Genomic DNA, 24,468 nt, shown 5'->3' with positions numbered 1-24,468 from the left:
TAAATTGATCTTGCTGTAGAAAAAAGAATAAGAAATTTTATATGAAGTCCCTGATATATTGTTATGATTATTAAATTGATGCATATGAAATGAATTATATTGTTTAAGAATTATATGAATGAAATTCATTCAGAATCATTATTCATATTCATATAATTCATTATTCATATCTTATATGAGAAGGGATCAAAGATTGCCATCTTTTCAATTTTAATTTCGATTTCACTATATATCTTTAATATAATATCTTTGAACTGAAAATGATTATTTCCTTAATCATAAAATATCAAAATTCTAAGTTCATAATAAAAAGCTTAAGATTTAAAGGTTAAAGATTTAAAGTTACCATTAATTCGTAATAGAAAAACTTTAATTATTTTAATATATAAAATATAATATTATGTTTAATATTTATATATTAAAATATTAATGCTAACATTATGCTAAAAAAGTGCGTAATAAATTAACATAAACAAATATTTTAAATAATTTTTTTTATCAAACTATTTATATAATTTAACATTTTACAATCATTTTACATTTCCATCAACATAATATCAAATTTATGTATAATTTCATGAATTAAAATATATGAAAATTTTAGATTATATTTAAAAGCAAATAAAGATTATATTCATGACTTTGTAATTTTTTTATGTAAAAATATTTTAATCTACCATAAGAATGAAATGATATATTTTATTTAAAATATAAAGAATATTGAAAACTTCTTAAAAGAGCAACTTTCATTAACATTTTCCATTACGAAATTTTGATAACAATATTAACATTTCAAAAGAACTTTTTTAATAGAAGAATTCGGGTACATTTCAAAGTGAAATATGATCAAGCTTCGTTAACGAGTTCACTCGTGTAATGCTTTTGCTCATTACGTTTAATAATGTTTTATTTTGTGAATATTTAATAATAAAAGAAATAACGATTTAGTTATTTTTCTCGGTCGTAAAAATTTTGTAAAAAATTAATAAGCACCTTTAATGATATTTGTTATTAATTTTTTATTTTTATCACGTATCACCATTTTATCCAAGTTTAAAGAAGTTTTTTTTTTATATACCAAAATGTAACAAATAGAATATTGAGAAATATTATAATCCAAGATAATGCTTTTAACATTTTTACATAAAAAAATTTAAGTTGAAATAATAATTATGCGATTATATATATTTATAATAAAAATTAAATTAAAAGCAAGTAACAATATGCGAATTAGTGATAGAATCAAGTATGAGAAAATAATATAAAAGATTAATAAAAGCAAGAAATCACATTTCTATAATTTAAGTTAGTATATCATCAACTATTATAATTTATTACTTAACTTGAATCATAAATGTTATTTATTTTTTTTATGATAGAAAAAGTAATAAAAATGATAATTTTAATTAAAATTATTGTCTCACTATCTTCAATTCTTTTATCAACTATTATAAATTAATTTTAGTTATTTGAAAATTATAATATTATGAGTCATTAGATTTATTTTTAATTTTATCGTGATGACAGAAATATGTAGTTTTATTTAAAAAATTGTAATTATTTTGAAATTTCGAAAAAAATTATTTTAAAAAAACTTTTTTATCTATTACAGATTTTATATTTTAAATTACTTTTTTATCATAAAAAATGAGTATTAATTTAAATATATTATAGTATTAATTTAAATATATATTATATATAATTTAAATAAATATATTTATATATAATATAAATATAATATATTATATTTATATTATAAATATATTTAAATATATCATAATATATTTAGAATATTTAAATAAAACATTCATTATATACAGAATGTTTGCTTTAAGTGAAAATTGTTGAATATTTCATCAGAATTTGAAGAATTAATTTATTTCAGTATTTCATATAAAAAAATATTAAGTTATTTATGTTGAAAAATCATTAAGAAATATTATAATTTGTTCATGAAATTTAATTTGTAAAATTTGTATAAAAGACAAGGAATACGAAATACAATATTCTATTATTGATACTTTTTTTGGTTTTTTATATTAACTAATATAAATAAATTATATTATTATTCTTTGCAAATTTCAAGTTGAAATATTTCTTAAATTAATGATTTTTATATAAATATATATAAATTAGAATATTTTTCTAAAAATTGTTAATAAATCAATTAATGCATTCAAAATTATATATATTGCACTTAAAAAAATGAAGTTCAATTTAAAATCTCGCCTATGCTATTTGATTTACAAAAAAAAAAAATAAAATTTTATATCTTCCTCTAATCCAAACAACTTTTGTTTATTAAAACATTTTTTTAATAATTTCAATCGCTTACGAAATATTCCATTGTTTTCATTTAAAGGAAAAACCGATAAATTTATAATGTAAATAGAAGAAAAAATATTATACAATCGACGAAATAAAAATAAAAAAAAAAACTTCAAATTCCTTGCAATATTTCAAAATATTAAAAATAAATTTTTCTTAATACTTTATTATTAAAAAATAGTCATAATATTTTTGATTATTTCCTTTCCTACCTTATCGATATGTATAATTCGAATACAAATAAGAATATACTATCGACTATCATCTTGTATGCAATTGATCCCATGAAGCGGATCTTTTGTATCAGATTTGATTCTGATTCCAGTAAGTACATATTGAACTTGATCCTATTACTATACCTGGAAAAGAAGGTGAAGAGAAAAGAAGATTTTTGGGGAACGACGATGGTATACATTCTTGTCGAAACTTTTCACTTTGCCTTCGAATGACATCCCCTTAAACATAATCCTATATTTCGCATTCATCGAATGTAAAGCGGCGAATGGTTTTCGCTCAAGTTTGACTGCTGGAGCAATTAGCAATGGCATAAATTGGAGATGGACGCAGATGTCGGAAAGCATGTTGAGCACGGAACTCGTGACTCATGAATATGAAACGAATATTACTGTAAACCCTTTTGTCCGACTTGTCCATTCGATCATATCGATTCATTCCCCTCCTATCGTTATGCATTTTATCGCGTCTCGTAAATTTAACATTTGCCTAATCTCGTTTCCCTATGGCAAACTGTACTTGCCACGGTACTCTCGCGTGATAGATATCATCAATCCTCTTCGTGGTTTATTTTGATTTTGTTTCTCTCTTTTCAAATTTTTATCATATTTTTTTATTATGAATATTTATATTGGTTACAAATATGCTGCCATATTTAAAATTTTTTTGAAAAGTGGATTTTTTGTCCATTATTTAATTTTTTTTTTTGTTAGTAGGAAATTTTCAAAGCGAAATGTTTACCAAAATGTTAGCCAATTGTTATAGTTTCAAAAGGCAAATAATCAATTATTGGCTCTTATTGAATGCAGTGCCCAGAATATCATATCAAATATTGTATGGTACATGCACTGTTACTTATCAAAAAGTAAGGTTATGTTTTATCAAAAAGCTTTTCGTACAATAATTGATATAACCGAAAAACTTGATCATTTGCGTTGCACGGCAATGGAAGCAAATTTAAAATGGATTTTATTACTGGATTTTTCAAAATAAATGAATAAAAATATCAAATTTATTTTTAAAAATTTTATTCTTCGTATTTTATTTTTTTAAAATTAATTAATAAGTTTTTAAGTAATAATGAGGATTAAAATTTCTTGAGCTTTACTCAAGTGATAATATATGTCAAGGTCATTGGAATGCTACCTGCCTTATATTGAGTAATTACTTTGCTTTTTAATAATTTAAATATATTTTATGAGCAAAATATCTTTTTTAATTAAATGTAAAAAAAAATTTGTAAAAAAATCATTTGTAAAGCTTTTTTTATTGTGTTTCAAAGTTAAACAAAATTACATTAACAAATCAATTTTCATAAATTTGAAAATTTCGAAATTAAAAAGTAACTGTCTTAGGTTTTTAATTGAAATAAATTAAGTGATAATTAAAATTTATTTAAAAAATTTATAATTTAACTTTGATTTATAATTTATCATGCGAGAAAATAAATTATTAACACAGAAATCTAAATATTTTATGTACATCATTTTTATCGAATTAGAAGAATTAAATAATTACTTCAATGACAAAAAATGATTCTCAAATAATAATTAATATATTGAAAATAAATTAAATAACACTATATTTTTCTCTTTCTCTTTATTCAAATCGTTTTTTTTAAAGAATTATTTATGAGATGATATAAAATTTTAGAATTTCTAATGGCTAATAAAAAAGTTAAAAAGATAGATTTAAGACTAACTATATTTGAAATTATATTTCTATGCATGAGAAATAATGAGAAAGACAAAAGGAATACATTAAAAATGAATATAGAACGATAAAATGGGTGCAGATTTAACTTTCGAAGTAAGTCTCCGAGGATTGTCAGAAGTCTGGCCGAAGAAATTCAGGAATTGGATTCAAGAAGTTTATTGTCGTTAATTTAACATACAATCCTATCAGACTCGTACATGGTTTCATCGAATGGACTGAAAAGAAGTTAGAAACTTGTCCCGTGAGAAAATTTCAAAGTGACTAACTACTTGAGTGACTAATTAATTAACAAGATCTACTATTTACTAGAACTTTTGATAAAGCTTTGAAACTTCACAAATGATGTATCATAAAGTCTTAATCTTATCAAAAATTGAAATAAATCACTACACACATTATTAGCTATCTACAAATTATTATTTTATAAAAATTAATTTTTCTTATATTATTTTAGAAATTCCTGTAATATGCATGACAATTTTTTTTTCAAAAATTTTTCAGCAAATATTCAACTGTTGAAATTATAATTAAAATATAATCGAAATTTTAAAATAAATCATTTAATCCATTCATTTACATTTTAATTTATCAGTTTCGTATGAATTTTGTAAATATAATTCCGAGATCTCGATGCTAATAAATGATGACGAAACATCGATTAATCAATTTATAAAATGATTATATATATATATTTATATTTAACAAAGAATTAAAAAAGTTTTGAGAAATAATTGATTGATACAACATAATCAGGAATTATTATAATTCCTATTGTGTTTTGATTAGATCGCGAGGAAAATAATTTTGATAAATACTTGTTTCTTTTTGGTAATGAAATAGTAATTTCGTGAAATTACAATTTAGAATATATCGATTAATAATATTAAAATTTCTCCACAATTTATAGTTATTCATTCCCAATATTCCGCAATAATATTTTATTCATCTTGAACTAAATCACTCCATATTTATTGCAATTCCTTTAACACAGATTATATCACTGGTAAATACAAAATAAGAAAACATTAGCATTAAATGTTCTTTTCAAATTATCTCGATTCAATATCGGTCAACATGAAACAACAGAAGAAACTCTCTAGACCGCAAGAGGTTAGTTATCCATGATTGAGGGTTCACGATGTGTCAATTATCGAAAGGATTCCGAACGTGACGAATGACGTTGATATTACATCGAAACCGGGTATAGAGATAGATCGACGAGAAATGAATTCGGTTCCGTTCATCGGATAATAATCCTTGATTTGGAAAGGCAGCCGTCCATCCGTGCGCTTCAAAACCGTTAAATGTGATTCAATCCGTTTTATCGAGGCTTTTGTCTATTTCCGCCTCAATTTCTATGTAAATCGATTTAAGATTCGACTCTCGAACGGCTCATTCGATACCTCGGCGAATCATACCCGTTCCTTTCAATCCACACGATGGAAGATCCATCAGCAACACAACTCGTTAACGTTCATTCCTGAAGCAATTGGCCGGGAATAGTTTTACACTCGGCAATTTCTAACTAACGACGCCATCGAGATTTAGTCCTCGTGACACATCGAGTAACCGAATGCCAGGGCCTAATTTGCGAACATCTTTGCAGTCAAGATTATAACATTATTTATGGGAGGATTTATTTATTATACCCGGGGGAAGCGGTGATTCTGAAGCGGGATATAGTGATGAAATCGATTTCTCAATATATACCAGTTATACTCGTCGAGATCTAATGATGTCTGGTTAGGCTAATCACAGATTGCTAAATCGAAGAGTGTTGCTATAGAATGATTAAATTTCATTATATTTGCGAAATATTACTGTGAATTTTTATTCAAATTATTTTGCGTTTTCCTTTTCTTTTTTCTTTTTTTTTATATTTCATGAAAATGATACGTTAGGTGAGATATCATTAAATATCAAATATATGCACGAGTATATGCATACAAATATCCAGATTTTTTTATAATAAATAATCATAGCTGTTTTAAATATAAAATATAGAAGAGAAACAATAATATAATAATTCAAAGAATGACGCAATATTAAAATAGATTTAAATAATTATTAATTTATATCAATTCAGCAAATAATTTAGCATAATTTCAAATAATACATGATACTAATTTAAAAAATTTTGGAAAAATTGTTATTGTACATTGTAATATTAATTATTAGTGATAAATGGATTAATTTTAATTTACAAATTTTAATTTGCAAATAAATCATAAATATGTATTTATATTTCTATAATTTATATATTTAAATAAAAGTAATCCACCAATACTTTTTAACCATTCTATTCGATTGTTAACGCAACTAGCAATTTTAGAACGAAATATAATGTCATTTAAATGTTTCGTACAATTTTCAAAAGTTTATAGCTGAGGTTTTTAGATTTGCAAGATCTTATTATTTGAATGAATGTAAATATATAAAATAAATAATATAAAAAATGATAACAAATCGGTTCTCAATTACAGACTTTGGATTATAATATTAATCGAGCAAAATTTTTATTCAAATATATCATTTCGAAAGTATTTTTGGATTAGTGAATTTGAAAATCATAGAAATGATTTTAAAGTATCTGGAAAGCTATTAGTATTAGATTTAGAAAATAAAATAACATCGAATCAACTCAATATTGAAATTTACAAATATTGAAAAATATAGATGTATTGATATTGATAAATCAATATCTATATCAATCAATTATCATATAATCTTGAGAAGAATCTTTATTTATCATTTCGAAGAAATTTAAAAAAAAATCGTTTATTTCTCAATAATCCAAAAAATTTCGCTCAAACGATATTTCAGATTTTAAAATAATGTAAAATTATATTTTAATTATTAAATTAAAGACTTTAAAATGACTTCAAAATAATTTAAAAATACTATTACAAACGTATTATTATATTATGTTATTATATAAATAAATTCAAATTCTTGACTATGATAATGTGTACAACACTAAAGTTCAAACTGCAAACTCATTGTCTTGCACGCAATTGGCGCAGGCGTTACCAGTATAATCCATCAAAACATCGTATATATACATACATTCGATGATCACAATCAACGAACCCCATAAATTATACATGTCAATTAACATGACATTGTCTAGCACATCGTGTATGCCAATTGTATAGAATGATCTGAAAAATAATAACGCATCAGATGTCACTCGTTATTGTATTAAGTTAAAAAGAGATTGTTGACTGTGAAAAGCGGAACAACTTGTCATTCTTGTCTGTTCAGAGAGTTTGGTATATGTCAAAAGCTGGAAATAAGAACAGACGCACAAATACATCGTATTCCGCAGTTTTTAAAACATACAAAGGTAGACGATCCCTTTTCATAAATCCAAAGAGATCATCTTTAATTGCAATTGGTATAATGTTCGCCATTTTATCGATATCATTTCCTTGCTCCTCTCTTCTCCGACCGAATAATTTTCATGAATTTATGATCATATGTTATTTTCCACATCTCTCCATCTCACTTTCTTTCCTACTCACATTCCTCTTTCTATCCTTTCTCTATTTTGGTTATATAAATAATCTAGATCGTCTTTTGCGTATCATAGTGGATGGTTAATTTGGGAAGATGAAAGCAGTTCGATTGACGTATATACTATATTTACTATATAGTACGTATATACTATATAATAAATACGAGATTCCATTTAAATCGAACATCTTGAGAAACTATTGACGATAAAATAAAATAAATAAAATATATATATATATATATATATATATATATATATATATATATATATATATATATGTGAAATAATCTCAATTTTTGTTTAAAATCATCGATCGATTTAAATGGTACATGCTCTATAAAATTCTAATTAGAGAAGGATATATTGGAGAAATAACTTTTCAAATAATTCAAATATCTCGTTTTTGCGTATATGTTATAGACAATTTTTGTAATTCCGTTATAAAAATAAAAATAAAATAATTCTGAAATAATAAATTATATCAAAAAATATATATATATATATGTATTATAAAAAATATATATATATATATATATATATATATATATATATATATATATATATATATAAATATATAGAAAGTAATAACCGCACGATTTCGCACAACAGTTGTCATTATAAATTTCATCTTCATTGCTCTGAACTTGTTTTATTATTTTGAAAAGTTTGAATTGTATTTTTTAAAATAATTTGAAAAATGGAAACTATGTTAAATAATGATTTAAAATTTTGATAAAAATATGTATTTGTAGAAAAATGAATTTTCTAAAAGTAAAAATTCATTGAAAATGAATAGTAAAGAATAGAATAGAAATGAAAGTTCAACAAATAATTCATAAAATTATTATGAAATACTTTCCTTTTTTTTTTTTTTCGTATATATATATATATTTTTAGCAATAAATTATAATTTTAATCAATAGTAATAGTAAAAAATAGTGAAATGCAATAAAAATATATATTCATTAAAAAAAATAATTTTCATATAATACTATCTAATAAAGAAATCATCTAATCTGAAAATTCTAATTTTAATAAACATTTTATGTGGAAAAAATTTTATATGGAACATAATATATATTTTTCTTTTTTTCATTGACAAAATCAAATCAATCTCCAAAATTTTAGCTTTTCACCAAATTTTAAATATAATTGGGAATATTTTTTATAAATAGGATAATAGAGCACTTAAAATATTTTATAATTTAAAATTTTGTTCTTAATTGAAAATTTCGCACCATTATAAAGTTGTATTTAAAAAACGAAAAAAGAATGATTTTTGAAATATACACAAATTTTTGCATTGAACTTCATGCTTCAATTTGAAAATATAAATTGATATATTCATTAAAAATTATTAGCAATATTATAAAATATATTTCATTATAAATATTTTAGGATATAAAAATTTTTTGTATCTCATTAAACGATACATTGTGATATAAAAATTTGGATAAAATTAAATATGTACATATTGTTTCAACAAATATTATTTATATATTGCAAAAAACAGAAAAACAGAATAAAAACAGAAATTGTAAATTCTCGTATTTCTGTTTTTTAAATAAAAATACAAATACGAATATTGTTTTTTTAAATAAGATACATTTTAAAATAAAAACAAAGATAAATAATATAAAAAATTCATTACGTTTACAAAAAATATATTTATTTACTATTTTTCGATAATATTTTTTATAATTTCACTAACTTTAAAAAAGTTAAAACTTTTTTAAAAAAATTTTGCCAATCAATAACACATTTTTCACTGTCATTTTTAAATCTCTATGCTTAAATAATTGTGAAAGTATCAAGCAATAATTTTTCTGAATTTTTTTTGTCCATTTTTTCAATTAAATCATTTTGTGATCATGGATAGACGTTTTTTATTATGAAAATTCGTTCTTTTTAAAATAAACGACACTATTGTTTCATTTTAATATCCCTTATAATACTCTGCTCGTAAATATCATAAATTTGCTCATAAATTTCATTAGCATAATTATTTTTTGCCATTAAGAGCTAGATTACTACTCATACTTCATATTACTTCATACTTGACAGCATTATTAATTGTAGCACTTATATAAGCAATTAACAACAAAATGATTGAACTATTGTTACAAACAGCTGACTATTGGCTTCAAATAATAAAACTAGTACAAGCGTCATTTTTCCAAAGAATAGATAAGCAAATTAAAAATGGATCTTACTTAAAAAACAATCTTCGTACATATAATTACCGACAAAAGTTAATAAATAACATATTTCATTCGCAAATTTTTATATTTTTTTTACTTTGTACTCGATTTTTATGCAATTATTGTGCGTAAAAAAACTTATTACTTATTAATATAGATAGACTATTATCTTTCTTTATTATTTTTCAATTCTAATTTATTCAGGACAAAAATATAAATAAATTTGCAAACGATTTTATATAGTATAGAAAATTTTCAGTGTATATAGTAATGCTTTGCAAATGTTTTACAGACCGTTCTTTTTGACATAAAATTGACAGAACAGATCAGTTTAATGGATATATAACTTTTCCGATTACAACTTTTAGAATTACCCGAGCTTCGTCAAGTTTAATATCGCAGAGGATGAAGAGAGAATAGTCTGAAGTTACATGTCAATAAATTGCTTTTGCTCATAATTCAAATGTACGAGTATTGCAGAATTGAAATACGATTTATATCTTCAATTGTATTATTTGAAAATGTTTATTGCTAAGATAAATATTTAGAATGCATTCAGTTTAAATAGTTCATTACTTTTTTATTTTATATAAATGTAAATATACAAATTGATTTTTTAAATATTTACACTGATTCAATGACACTAATTTAAAATTTTTTCTATAAGAATTATTTATAGAAGATACTTATTTGTACCATATAATAAAAATTTTTAATTTCTAATAATTCCCAAACTTTTTATAAAACTTTTTAGTAATAAAAAATAATAAAAAAACATAAAATGTAAAAAAATTACGTTACTCTAGTGATAAAAAAATTTACTTTTAAAAATATGAAATAGAAAAGATAAATATATTAGATAAAATAAAAACTAATGCGATTTTTAACAATTGAGAATTAAAGAAAAATGAAGATTTTCATAATAACCGTTTTTACCTTTTTCTAAATAAATGATTTTTTGTTTCTGTTATAAGAAATATTATTCTCATATTTAAATGAAATAATTATCATACAATAAATTTAATTTCAAATTAATAATAAATACTTGAAATATATTTTATTTTTAGTAATATATTTTATTTTAGTAATGATAATGAAAAGAAATAAAATAGCAAATTGATAATAATATTATTTGAATTAAATAATAAAATAAAGTTTAATCACTGATTCAGAAGTTAAGAATAAAAACTTTAAGACAAAAAAGAAAGATCTAAAAAAACTGAAATTTGGAACTATAGATCATTTTTTATTATTCTTATAATAATAATAATAATAAATGACTATTGTAAAATAAAATTTACGTATATAATTATAATAAAATAAAATAAATTATAATTTTTCAATTTTTATTGTAACTTTTTCAATAAAACTTATTTATTAATTTAACAATATTTTTATTATTTATTTTCTTCAAAAATTATATTGTCTTATATTATACTATCTGAATTATTTGATTTATTTTTTTAATTTAAAAGAAATAAAAAAATTCATCACTTTACAATATCAATGTATATTGATGCAATATATTTCATATAAACTTTTATTTTCATTAAAATTATTCTATTGATTTTTTTATTTATAACTATTGTGAAACTTCTTAATCAAAAACAAAATTTCATATTCTTATTCTTTTCTTTATAAGTATATACTATCAAGAAATGTTTACACAATTAGTATTTGTTAATATCGATCTCGTGTTAAAGAAAACATGTTCTTCAATTTTACTCTACGTTAATGTTTTTCTCGACACTATTTATCAAAGAAACACACTTGTTATACCATAGAATCGTTTCTCTGTTACTGAATTATTTCCATAAAGGAACAATTTCTTCTGTATATATTTTCTTCCTGTAGCCTCGGATTATTTTAGCAATAAAAGATAGACGACATTAGAAATATTTTTCGAATGAGACCACCGCGTGCCTATATATAATTTTTTACCTTCGCGTTGTCATAGAGAAGCAAGTGATTAACGCAAAAATGAAAGTAAAAAAAAAAAAAAAACTTCTAAGATAACACACGTTCGAATAAGAACTACGCACGCAATCAAAATAACAATTTATCGCAACTTCGAGCCTAGGAATACTGGCAATGCTAACGAGGGACGACAAGAAAAAGATATCGCCATTTGTGGCGAATCTTGTATAGCCTGAAGCATATACAAGTCAACGTGTCTAGATGAAAGCACTTTAACACCTTAGTTGCCTTTGAAGTTGGCAAAACATTACCAAGAATAAAGTTACATGATTTTAAAAAAAATCAACATAACGGTGGAAAACAGGAATTAACTTTTTTCACTGTGAAATAATTTCTTCATAATATAATGAAGTATGGAATACAATATAATTTTAATAGAATCTTTGGTAGAATAGTTGTAGTATCATAATTGATTGATGTATTTTTCATTATATAAAAGTTTAAAAAAAATTTAATGAAAATTTTTGGATATGAAAAGATAATAAAAAAGAGAAATTTTTTTTTTAAATTCTTAATAGAAAATTTTTAAAAGAAGTATTAAAATCAATATATGATAATAATATCAAAGAAATAGCTTGTAATACTTTGACCCACTTTGTACATTTTCATAAAAATTAAAAAAATTAAAATAATATTAAAACATTTTTAAAAAATATGAATTATTTATTTGTAATTAAATAAATAATCTCTACTTATATTTTTTCTTAATATTTAACTTAAAAGCACGTTGAAATTCTTACGTAAAAGTATTGAATACTTTAATGAACGATAAAATCGCCTGAATAGATGATCCTCTAATTAGTAAGAACACCGAAGACATTAAAGATTTCCAAGATCTTTAGAATTTTCAAGTTTTCTTAATACCTAATTAAGATTAAATTTTTTTCTATAGAAAGTTTAAATTAATTTAAATCAATATATATTAATATATATTAAAAATAAAATCTAAAGTACAAATCAAAATTTTCATACATTTTTAAAATATTTATAATATTTAAAAATTATTCTTAAAAATAAATGATGCTTAAAAATAATTCGTTCGATATTTATAATTTTAAAAATTATCACAGATATTTTTATACTTTTAATTAAAATATACTATATTATACTATTTTTATATTTTTAATAAAATATTTTTGTAGTTCTAACATAAAAAAATATTTTTAAAATAAATATAATAATTAATATTTTTAAAATAACAAACTAATTTTTTAAACTATTTTTAAATACAATAGAATAGAAAATTAATAGTTTTATTTCATAAAAGACAAAGATTTGATAGATTTGAAATCGAAGCAATTGAATTTATTAAAACATTTAATAAAAAATTTAATATTTTATTGATAAAATATTTTATAATAAAATATATTTCACATTAAATTTATAAACTTAATATTGAAGTGTAAAATATTTTCAAACATAAAATAATTTATATGTTTGTGATAAGTTTATTTTAATACAAATATTTATATTTTTTATCGATTCTATATAACAATTAATTAAGATAATGAAATTAATATTTTGATATTTTTTAATTTGAAAAACTTGAATTGTATTATTGAAATTATTTTTGTTATCCTCTTAAAATTGTGAATGTATTTTACCTTTTGCGCTACTATTTCTCGATCTAAAATTTTATATTCCCAAAGAGACAAACATCCATTTAAACATACTGTCATTGAAAACGATCACTGTGGATTATTTTTCTGTTTGCAAACCGATATTACACATGTGGGATACAGCAAGCATAAAGGAGTAATAAAAATTCTGATAAATATGCAAATGTGACAATAAAAGCAATCGACGAAATACATTAAAAATAAAATATCAAACAAATAAAATCCATAACTTTCTTTCTTTTTTGATATGATATAAAATTGACTGAAACTAGAATTGCTGTCTCTTTGAAGCTCTTGATATCGATTTTTTAATAAGAATTATATCTTTTTGATAATTGTGGATAATTCGTAGATTAAAAAAAAATAGAATATTGTATAAAATAATAAAACAGTATGTATTATTATCGTACAAACAATAATAAAATATAAATTCTATTAAATATCTTTGCAACAAATGTAAATATGTATAATAAATATGTATATAAATATATAATAAAGTATGTTATTTTCAAAATTAGTTCATTTAAAATGAAATAAATTTCTACTTATTTCGAATATTTTATCCAAAATCTTAATTATATTGCATATTTATATTACTCATATGAATTTTTAATTCATCAACAATCTTATTTTTAATTGTTTTTCAATTTTTGACAAATATTGTATAAATTATTTACAATCTATAATATTTTGATATTAATTCCTAAAAAAAAATTAAGAAAATTAATTCATAAAATAAAATTCTAGGTAACTTTATAATATTATTATTATAATCGTAATATTTATTGTAGAATTTAGTTTCTTTTAAAAATATAACAAATTTACAGATCTTATTGTCATTTTTTCATATTCATAATTACTTAATTTAATTCAGTATTTTCTTTTAAAAATATAACAAATTTACAGATCTTATTGTCATTTTTTCATATTCATAATTACTTAATTTAATTCAGTATTTTCTTCGATATTTTTAATTCTCCTTTTAAAGTTTTATATCATTGCCAAAACAAAATTTTAATTGAAAAAAATTTAAGATTTTATTTTTAAAATTTTTATTTTTTCAAATCTTATGCATCCTGAATATTTGAAATGAATATATGAAAATACTAGTGATGAAATATAAAAATAACTTTTGGATTATTTGCAATACTTGAAAATTGTTTTTAATAAGAAATAAAATAAAATTTTTTTTTAAGTTCCCTTGATTGAAATTTTATTTTACAATTAATAATTACATCGAATTTAAAAAAAGAACAATATTTACAAAATTGGAAAAAGTTATTAAACTTTTATCTTTTTTAAAAGGCGCATTTAAATGAGACATTAAATCTAGATTTCCGACAAATAAAAAGAAACGAAATGCCGTTAAATGCCATGAATATAAAAGAGATGATATTATCACGCATCTTGGTACATATGATCTAAATGCAATTCTCTCGAATAAATTTATTCTTGATATTTAATAGGGTCAAAAGAATTGAATCGTATAATTCGATAATTAAAGTTACCGATAGAGGAGCGTTGTTTGTAACAGGGTGGAATACTTGTCTTGTGGTCTGACCTCGTCCTCATTGTTAAGCATAATTGCTATTTATTGCAATGCGGAGTGGCTTTGCGATTCTACTATGCTGGCTGTAATCCTGCTTGTTATTGCCGCGTTTTAGTAGCAACTCAAGCACTTTCGGCCACCTTTTCCATTGATGTGACAATTCTTGTAGTGGTGCCGCTTTCTTGTGCATTGTGTACATTCATCACTAGCGACACTAACGCCATCGCGATTATTCGTGTAATAGTGCGAAAAGTCGCCGTTAGAAACAGTAAGCACCGACGACCGCAATACTGGTATGCATTTCTGTTTATCGTGAGATACGCCGCCCACCGGGATCTGATCATTATGATTTTACGGTCGAAACAAGTTGAATCTGCATTGGCGTTACTATTGCGATTTTATTTTTATTATCCCTTCCAATCTACTGCAAACCAGCTGCAATGAATCACGATCTCATTGGTCGAGTTCATGGAATTTAGGTTAATATGTTAATAAATGTAACGTTATTTGATCATACACACATATCGATCGTACATATTGCTGCAAAAGTAATGTAAAAATAATATAATTCAATGTAACTTTTTAGTGTAGATGGAAAAATAGAATACTTAGTAAAAAATAAAATACATTAATAATATTAATAATATTTGATTAATTTATTATAACGATATTTGCATATATTAAAAGTATGATAATATTAATATTATTTTATTTAAAATTTCTTTTAAATAAAAAATAGAACAAAAAGAATTTTTATTTATGATATTAATTGACAATCTATTTTGTGACAATGTTGTACTTTATTTTATAAAAAGCTGAAAAAAGAAATTTTGATGCAATTAATTTTGCTTTAATAGATAATGTTTTCATATTTATACAATTTTGATATTACCTCTGATATTATTATTGCATATTGAAATATGAAAATCTCGACAGTTATAATTATCAATAGATGATTACTACATTCTCATTACATTACATGTACAGAGCTTTCTTCTCACTTGGAATACTAACGAGTATGGATGTGCTTACTGAACTATATTATGTTTATATTATGTTTCCATGTCAAATTTATTATTAAACTATATATATCCAATATAACTCCATCATCGCATCTGTTCTCTCTTAATGAATCCATTAATATCTAAGCATTGGAAGGAAATCATTATTCTATCCTTTTTGTTCTCCCTTTCGCTTTCACCTTTCATTACAACGCTACAATAACTCTATTAATAAACAACAATGTAGAACTGTAAATATATCAAATAAAAGTGTAAATATCCCATCAATCTTATACTTTATGTATTTGTTATATGGAATAAATTAATACTTTGCATCTGTTATATAGAATAAATTAATTTAAAAATGGAAAATAATTGTTTCTTTCACATTCATGAACGTGCATAATGTGAAAGGAAATAATTTGTGAGATATGTTAACATAAAAATATTGATAAAGTAATTTAACACATATTCGGACAGTTAATAAATTTAAGTTAAAAAAAACTAAAATATTTTCGTTAAAGTTTTAATTTATTTAATATTTATTTTGATATTCATAATAATAAATTTTTTTAAAAATTAAAAAAATAATAATAAAAAAAAATAATATGTTTTAAATTATATTTTAAAAACTTAAAAATTGTTTTTGAATTGAGGCTATTGAATGAATTTTAATTTTTTATTAAACTGAATTTATCATTTTTCTATAATATTCATTGTTTTATATAATTGTCTAATTTATTGCATAATTTATTAAGATTAGTTATATCTTTGTATAAAATTCATTATTTTATTTTGGTAAATTAAATTTGTAATATATTCAAATTTTCTTGCAAATTGAAAATGCATATTTTTAATTCAATAAATTAAATTTTGAATTTTTCAATTATTTATGTACGTATAATATTATAAAATTTTATGATATTTAATATAATAACAAATAATAAAAATAAAAAATCTTAACTTATTATATGCAATTATTTCAAAATTACAAAATAAGCTAAAAAAATATATATATATTTAAAATTTACAAGAATATGTTTAATATATTAAATAATGAAATTTATAAATTTATAAATTATTAATATTTAATTTATAAATTTCATTTAATAAACTAAAATAATGATGTACAGATATATAATCATTTTTGTGTAAGAAATTAAATAATCGAATTAATAAAAATAATAATAAATATTAAAAATATAATAAATTTATTTAATTTAAAGAATAAAATGCAACATTGATAACAAAAAATAATTATTTAACAATAAGCTATTTAAAATATATTATTAAAAAGGAATCAAACTTATTTTTATTTCTTAGCATTTATATATTGTACTTTAATATATTATTTTTATTATTTTATGCACATTAATTTTAGATATAGATGCAGGAATTATTTTTTATAACAATAATCCTCTAGAACAATAAACTTAAACTTATCTCAATGTTTTAAGGATTAGATCGTATCAACATAGATAACGACACTTTTTTTTAAAAATTACCAATTTTTTTTAAAATACATGCAGCAGATTACGAAAATATTATTAATATTGTATTATACGTTAAATAACATTGTAATCCGTTAACCCGTACTAACAGTTGGCCAAAACTGTCACGCACTAATGACTCACTAAATTTCATCGTGCAACAATATGAGTGTCGGATGTTGTGGTTCTCCCGCAGGTTGTTTTTAATTCGTTTCATTTTTATTTTGTGCCTCGTAATTCCACGTGAATATTCTACCACCGTAGATTTTCTCTCCCGGTCGGTAATATCGTTTTGCCTTTATCGTTTCCTTCTTTTTTTCCTCGGCTTTTTTCTCGTTCGCTCTTTCCACCAAAAGTGTTGGAACTTCGAGATTGTTCAACGACATTCTTTGTACTGGTAGAAACTAAGGGAGGAACTCTTTGATGTAATTATAATATGAAAGCGTCGGCAAATTTGGACCACTGTTAATTTTAACCACACTGTCTCGACTCCCTCGAGAATAGAGAACTTTGTCAAATATTCTTTGGTTTTAATCACTGTAAGAAGTTTTAAGTTTCGATATAAAAGTAAGAAAAGTTCAATGAACTTAATTGAAGGGAATTCAGAGATTGAGAACATTTTTATGCTATTATAAAGAACTAGGATAATATTAAATGTTGAAATTCGTAATTACTAAATTTTTCGTCTGAAGTTTTGACGTTAACTTCGTAGCATTCCCACGAGAAATGAGAAATAAGATATTCTGAAATGCATTGACGTAGACGTGACATTTTCAATATTTTTACCTTGCATTGATGCCGCTTGTATACAGTTGCCAATCAACTGTCACCGATGAACGAACAAGTTATTTGGCTTATTTTTTTTCATTCTATTATATTTAATATTTATATCGACCTATTATGCGATATAATAATTTTATTTACCTATCTTTCATCTCTCATTTTTTATTTTTTTGCATTATAATCGTTTTCTATAATTGGTAAATATTGATATCAATACTTTAATGAAATATTTTATTTGTGTATTTGTGATTAATAATTATTCGATATCCATAAATATAAAATAATTTGCGAAAGAATAATAATATTATTACAATCCAAATACAATATTCTATTTGAATATATGATCTGTATATAAGATTTGGTGATATAAAATTGTTATTCCCATAGATTGTACATTGAAGTTAAAATAAAATATACAGTCTATATACAATCTCAAAACTGCATATTTAACCAAAGTTTTTTTTTTATAAAACTTTTATCTTAACAGTAATATATTTGGCAACATAATATATCCAAAATATATAAAAAAAAAAACAAAATAATAATTTTAATCAATTAATTTATTTTTCTTTTTAATTTATTTTATAATGAAGAGTATAAGTGAATCTATATTTCGATAAAAAATTTTAATAAAAAAATCAATATTTCAAATTATTATAACTTAAAAAAAAAATCATATAAAAATTAATTTAATCTCATTTTAAAATTTTTGTTTTCATTATTATTTCTTGAGTTTTCTTTTTCAAAAATGCTTTTTTTTTTTCAATAAAACATTAAAATTTTTTCTTCAAATTATTGAAGTTTGAATATCAAAATTAGATATTACATAAAAATATTAATTGAGATTTATTTACAAAGTCTTATTTCATTTAACGCTAAATAACTTACAACTTAATAAATATGCTTTTCTTTTCCTATAACAATAAATCCTCTGAAAATGTACTCTATATATATTTCTCTATATCGATCAAAATCAGACATTATACATATTTACAATTATCACACATCTAATGTATTTGCTCTAATATATTTACATATACATATATATTTGCGATATTTAACATACGCAGATGAAGCATAGTAATAAACACACGCGCGCGCGCGAGATTACACGTGCATCAATTATGTGTAACGATTTGATTGTACTCTCTCCCTCTCCTTACATAATAAAGTGATCACAGAATCTCGATCATGGAGCTGCTATTTGCTGTGTCCGATTTAACGATCGCGCTCGAGACTGAGAAACTATATCAGCAGCTTTAATGGACATTACCCCACGCTCGTATTGACAGTTGCAGGTGGATCAGGCTTCGTAAAGCGGACACCACCTGAGAGAACAATAACTTGGCTATTGGGGCGGTAAGCTGATGTGAATGCGGCCCGGGCTATTAATGGCCGATAATGCCTTGTCATTGAATCGCGGATAATCAGCCCCCAGCCATAATTTATGTGTAGCCTACCAGTCGTGTACAGGTAAAAAATAAAACCGATGGACAGCTTTCTCGTTCCATCTATCAATAGCCTCGTAATGAAACAATACAACAAATGTGCATTATTGTCGGGATTTTCTTTTTTCTCTTTCTTTTACTTTCTTGCAATTCAACTATCAGATCTCCGATTTTTGTAATTGTTCGCGTGTAAAGGATATTATTTCTCTTCTTACAATTATTTTTCTTCATTTTTCGATTTTGATTCGTTATTAACTGATTATTAAAAGAATTACTGGATTACTTTAATTGTGTAACGATGCATTAGGATTTTTTATAATGTGACTTTCAAACAGTATAATAATATATACTATATAATAATAATAAAAATAATAATAATAATTATAATAATAATAATAATAATAATAATAATAATATGTAATAATAATAATATCATATAAACATTATATCATATAAACATATACATTATATTATTTAAAAAAGAAAAAAGTTTATTGATAAATATGTATCTACTTTTAGATTATATTGTAGAAAGTAATGAAATTTCTATTTTTATTTACAAAAAAACTATTCTATTCCTTCTAAACTTCAATTTTGATCTAAATCATTTCTTTATTTTACAATAAACTTTTTTTATACTATAAATAAGAAAATCTAAAAGTTATAAATATTAAATTTACAAAAATAATTTCAAGAAATTAAAATATTTTTTTATTTTTAAAACATAGATGTTTAAATTTGGTATATATATTGAAAATTAATTTATAATTTATAATTATTTAATTTATAATTTATTTATTTAATTTATATTAAAAAATATATATTTTTTGCTTATAATTTTTGCTTTTAAAATAATCTTCTATCAATAATTTATTTACATCCTATGTCAATTAATTAGATAATTTTAATTATATGAAATAGATATGAAAAAAAATTTCAAACTTAATCTACTCAAAAACAAAGTTCCATTTTCATTATTCTTAATTTTTTTCGAACCATAGAATTTCTTTGACTTCATATCATGAATTTCGAATTTGTCTGTATGAGAAGCAGAATTTTAATTATCATCAAATAAAACAAATTTTATTAAAACTTATAGAAATAGAACAATATTTTATGCTTTACTTCATTCCACTATATTATATACTTTCACTCAAAGAAGGCGACTAAAATTACTTTTTACTGGAACGATTCAGTTCAACGAAAATAAAAAGGTACTTTTTCTCGCAGTCACCCAACAGCAGCAGTATTTTAGGGAACAATTCACATACCAAGTTATACGTTGCAGATACATAGCCTTCCATTTTACCTGTGTCGGTTCACGTAATCTCGAGACGAAACAATGTCAGATAAGAATGAAAGAAAAAAAAATTCGAGATATTGCATATGGCGTGCGTGTTAGAGATAGGCAAAATTTCAACATTAAAGATAAAAACGAAATTATTTCGATCAATGTACTTCGAAGTTACAAATAAGTATAGTTAAGCGTAACATTCAAGAATCTAATCTAATGTGAATGATCAATTATAAATAAATATTAATTATTATAACTGTTATTTTAATTTAACATTCATCGAATGTTATTTAATAATAAATGAAATTAATATTGTAACTGTAAATAACAACTAATTTTTTATTTATATAAATATCATTTAATTAATTTCAATAAAATAATTTTTTCCTTACATATATGTAAATAAAATATTATCCTTATTTGGATTTAGATGAATAATAAATAAAATTCAAGAAAAAAAGAATTGTTCAATTATTTTTTGAAAACATTTACACTATAGCTACAATATTCGTTTGTATTAATTAATAATTAATAATTAATAATTAATAATTAATAATTGCTTTTCGTATTATCTAAGCATTTTAATTGAAGTTACTAATTAAAGTAATTTATTCGAAATAATTTTATCAATTAATTTTTCAATCCGTTAATATTCAACTCTGATACATATATTTTTTATTTCATTTATTTTTACACGTTTTGTAAAAACTTTCGACTGGTACTTTTCAATTTGAATTTGTCTAGTAAGAAACGTAATGAATAACCTCTCATAGCCATGTACGCTGTTCCAAATTAAAATATCCTAACGAACATGTATTTATATCCTAGTGAAAATCTACTGGAATTGTGTTGCCTTTGTTGAATCGAGATGGTCGTTTGTTTCATTGACGGTTTCATTTACCGGCGAAATTCTCCTGTTGTTCGAGAAATTGCAATGAAAGCGTATTTTCGAGAATAGAAAAAGTTAATTAAAACCATTTTCGTAGATCAAACTTTATGAAAAATGGATTTTGATGTATATTTCACGTTTTTTTTTTATTTCAGGTAAGTGATGAATGGTATTCACAACGGTGATTTATCGTTTCAAAAGGATCAAGAAAGTAAGTCTATTCCGATTATTATGTAAAAGTAGAAACTTTTCTTTGGTTTTTTAAGTTGATTTTTATCGATCCATTTATTCGATCACATTATCGTGGAATGGATCATGTATGTAATATGATCGTTTCAATTACTTTATTTTTTATAAAAACAGTTTATTATTAAATGTCATGTTTAATAGATTAAGATTCCTTAAAAGATAAAAGATTATTAAATTATTTAAACTAAAAAATTATTATTTGAGAAAATGTTTTAACTTGAATTTTATAAAATTTATCATATAAAAGACGAAGAATGCATGAACAAATCTTTGCGTATTCTTTTATTTCATTTCTTTCATTTTTTACATAAAACGAATAATTTATGAATTATTTGAAATCATACGAAGCTTCTTTGTATTAACACTTTATATATTTTTGAGATCAATACTTATTTGACAATAATCGAAGAAAATAAATAGTTCCTTTTATTGGAAAAAGCTTTATTTTCTCTCTTTCTCTACAAGTGTCCAATTTTAATTTTTTTTTCTTTCCGTTCTTCTTCTATTATCCATTTTCTTTCATTTTCAATTTCTTTTTTTCCTCGCGTTTTAGTTTCCTATGTCTTTTCTTGTTCCTCTATCTTCGATTCCCCCAGAATTCGCAGACACTTTATTACAAGGAAAGGGGCAAAAAAATTATCGAGTCTTTGAAAAGACTATTTCTAAGAAATGAGAGAAAATGGCAAAGGGAAATATTGTTTACAACTGAAAGCTTTTCGTTCTCTTTGTTAGTATCTTTATCCGATGAGAACTTACACCGATATTTTCTACCGAGTTTCGAATAGTACAAACTATCTCGCTGTTTAAAGTTTCAAGTGACTAAGTTTTATATGTATCGTAAAATTGGCTCAAACAAAAAAATAAATCAAAGAATATAAAAAGTGGATTGATCTGATTATAATAAAATTATATAAATTAATGTAATCGAATATTTTAAGAATCATTTAAGATAAGATCATAATAAATTTGGAATTATAATCAAAGCATTTTTAAAATTAATTCGTATTCACACAATGAAAATATTATTTCAAAATAATATTGAGATACATATATTATTTAAATGATCATTTGTCGTAGAATGTTTATCGTAATTGTTCAAAATAAATAATGAAAATATGTGAAAGCCTATATAAATAAATCTAATTCAAATTTGATTAAATTTATTTACACAAAATTTCTAATTTTATTTTAAGTAACCAGAATAAACAGAATTCTTTTAATGAACATTTAAAAATAACAATTTGAAAATTTGTTAATAATGTGGAGATATTTTTTAATTATTATTATTATAAAATTTAAGAAGAGTTGATTATTAATATTATTATTATTATTAATATAATATTCATTATTTTGTGTATTTTTCTTCAGAAAAATATTAATTAAAATATAAAGGAGAATTTTCATTGTATTTATTGAACTTCAGTATGAATTATATAATAAATCATTATTTTACTTATTTCTAAATTTAATATAATATAGAATATAATATAGAAACTTTTTCTTAATACTTCGTTGGAATACTTTATATCATTATGCAATAATATCTTTATTTTATTAGTTCCTTAATTAATTATTTTTTAACATTTTCCACTACAAGATTATCTTGTATAATGAATTAATATTTGAAAAAAAATTATTATTTCAATAATTTGTATAGATAAAAAATATTTCCTTAAATTTTATCTTAAAAATATAAGAATTTAATTAGTTCACTTTTTAAGAAATTGATTGATAATCAGAATATGTATTTATGAAAAATATGTATTTATTGTATATCAAATATTTCCGATTTTCATATATTTTTATGTCTTATCAGTATTTATAAATGTATATACATTAATGGCATAAAATAAAACGTAATAATAAACAAATAATGAATCTCTTATTCTTATTTAATATTTATTACGATTTTGACATAGTATAATAGAGAAGTAAATAACTGTGCTCTGTGTAAAAAAAAGTCGATTATGGAATGCTAAGCACAGATGTTTTAAAAATATTCGATATTTTGAGAAAAAGAATACAATTATTTACAACAAACGATTTCTGTTATAAAAATTAAGAATCGTTTTTCTAGATATTAAATTGCATAAATTTAGAATTATAGAAGAAACATGCATCCTTCATATTTCATTCTGTTTTCTAACTCCATTAATTATAACTTTCTCATTAT

At 22.2% G+C, this 24,468-nt stretch overlaps 1 protein-coding gene across 1 annotated transcript in view; it reads left to right on the top strand.

Annotated features, from left to right (window-relative positions):
* LOC113218567 (CCR4-NOT transcription complex subunit 6-like) overlaps positions 1–19,965 on the top strand; it is a 372,378-nt gene extending 352,413 nt beyond the window's left edge. The window contains exon 4 of the mRNA XM_026441788.1: positions 19,708–19,965. Within this exon, the coding sequence (XP_026297573.1) occupies positions 19,708–19,778 (71 nt within the window). The 3' untranslated portion in view covers positions 19,779–19,965. The remainder of the gene's footprint in view (positions 1–19,707) is intronic.
* The last annotated feature ends 4,503 nt before the right edge of the window (positions 19,966–24,468 follow it).

Source organism: Apis mellifera, linkage group LG7 (assembly GCF_003254395.2).
Source record: "Apis mellifera strain DH4 linkage group LG7, Amel_HAv3.1, whole genome shotgun sequence".
NCBI classification, from domain to species: Eukaryota; Metazoa; Arthropoda; class Insecta; order Hymenoptera; family Apidae; genus Apis; species Apis mellifera.
This window is presented reverse-complemented; position numbering and strand designations above follow the sequence as displayed.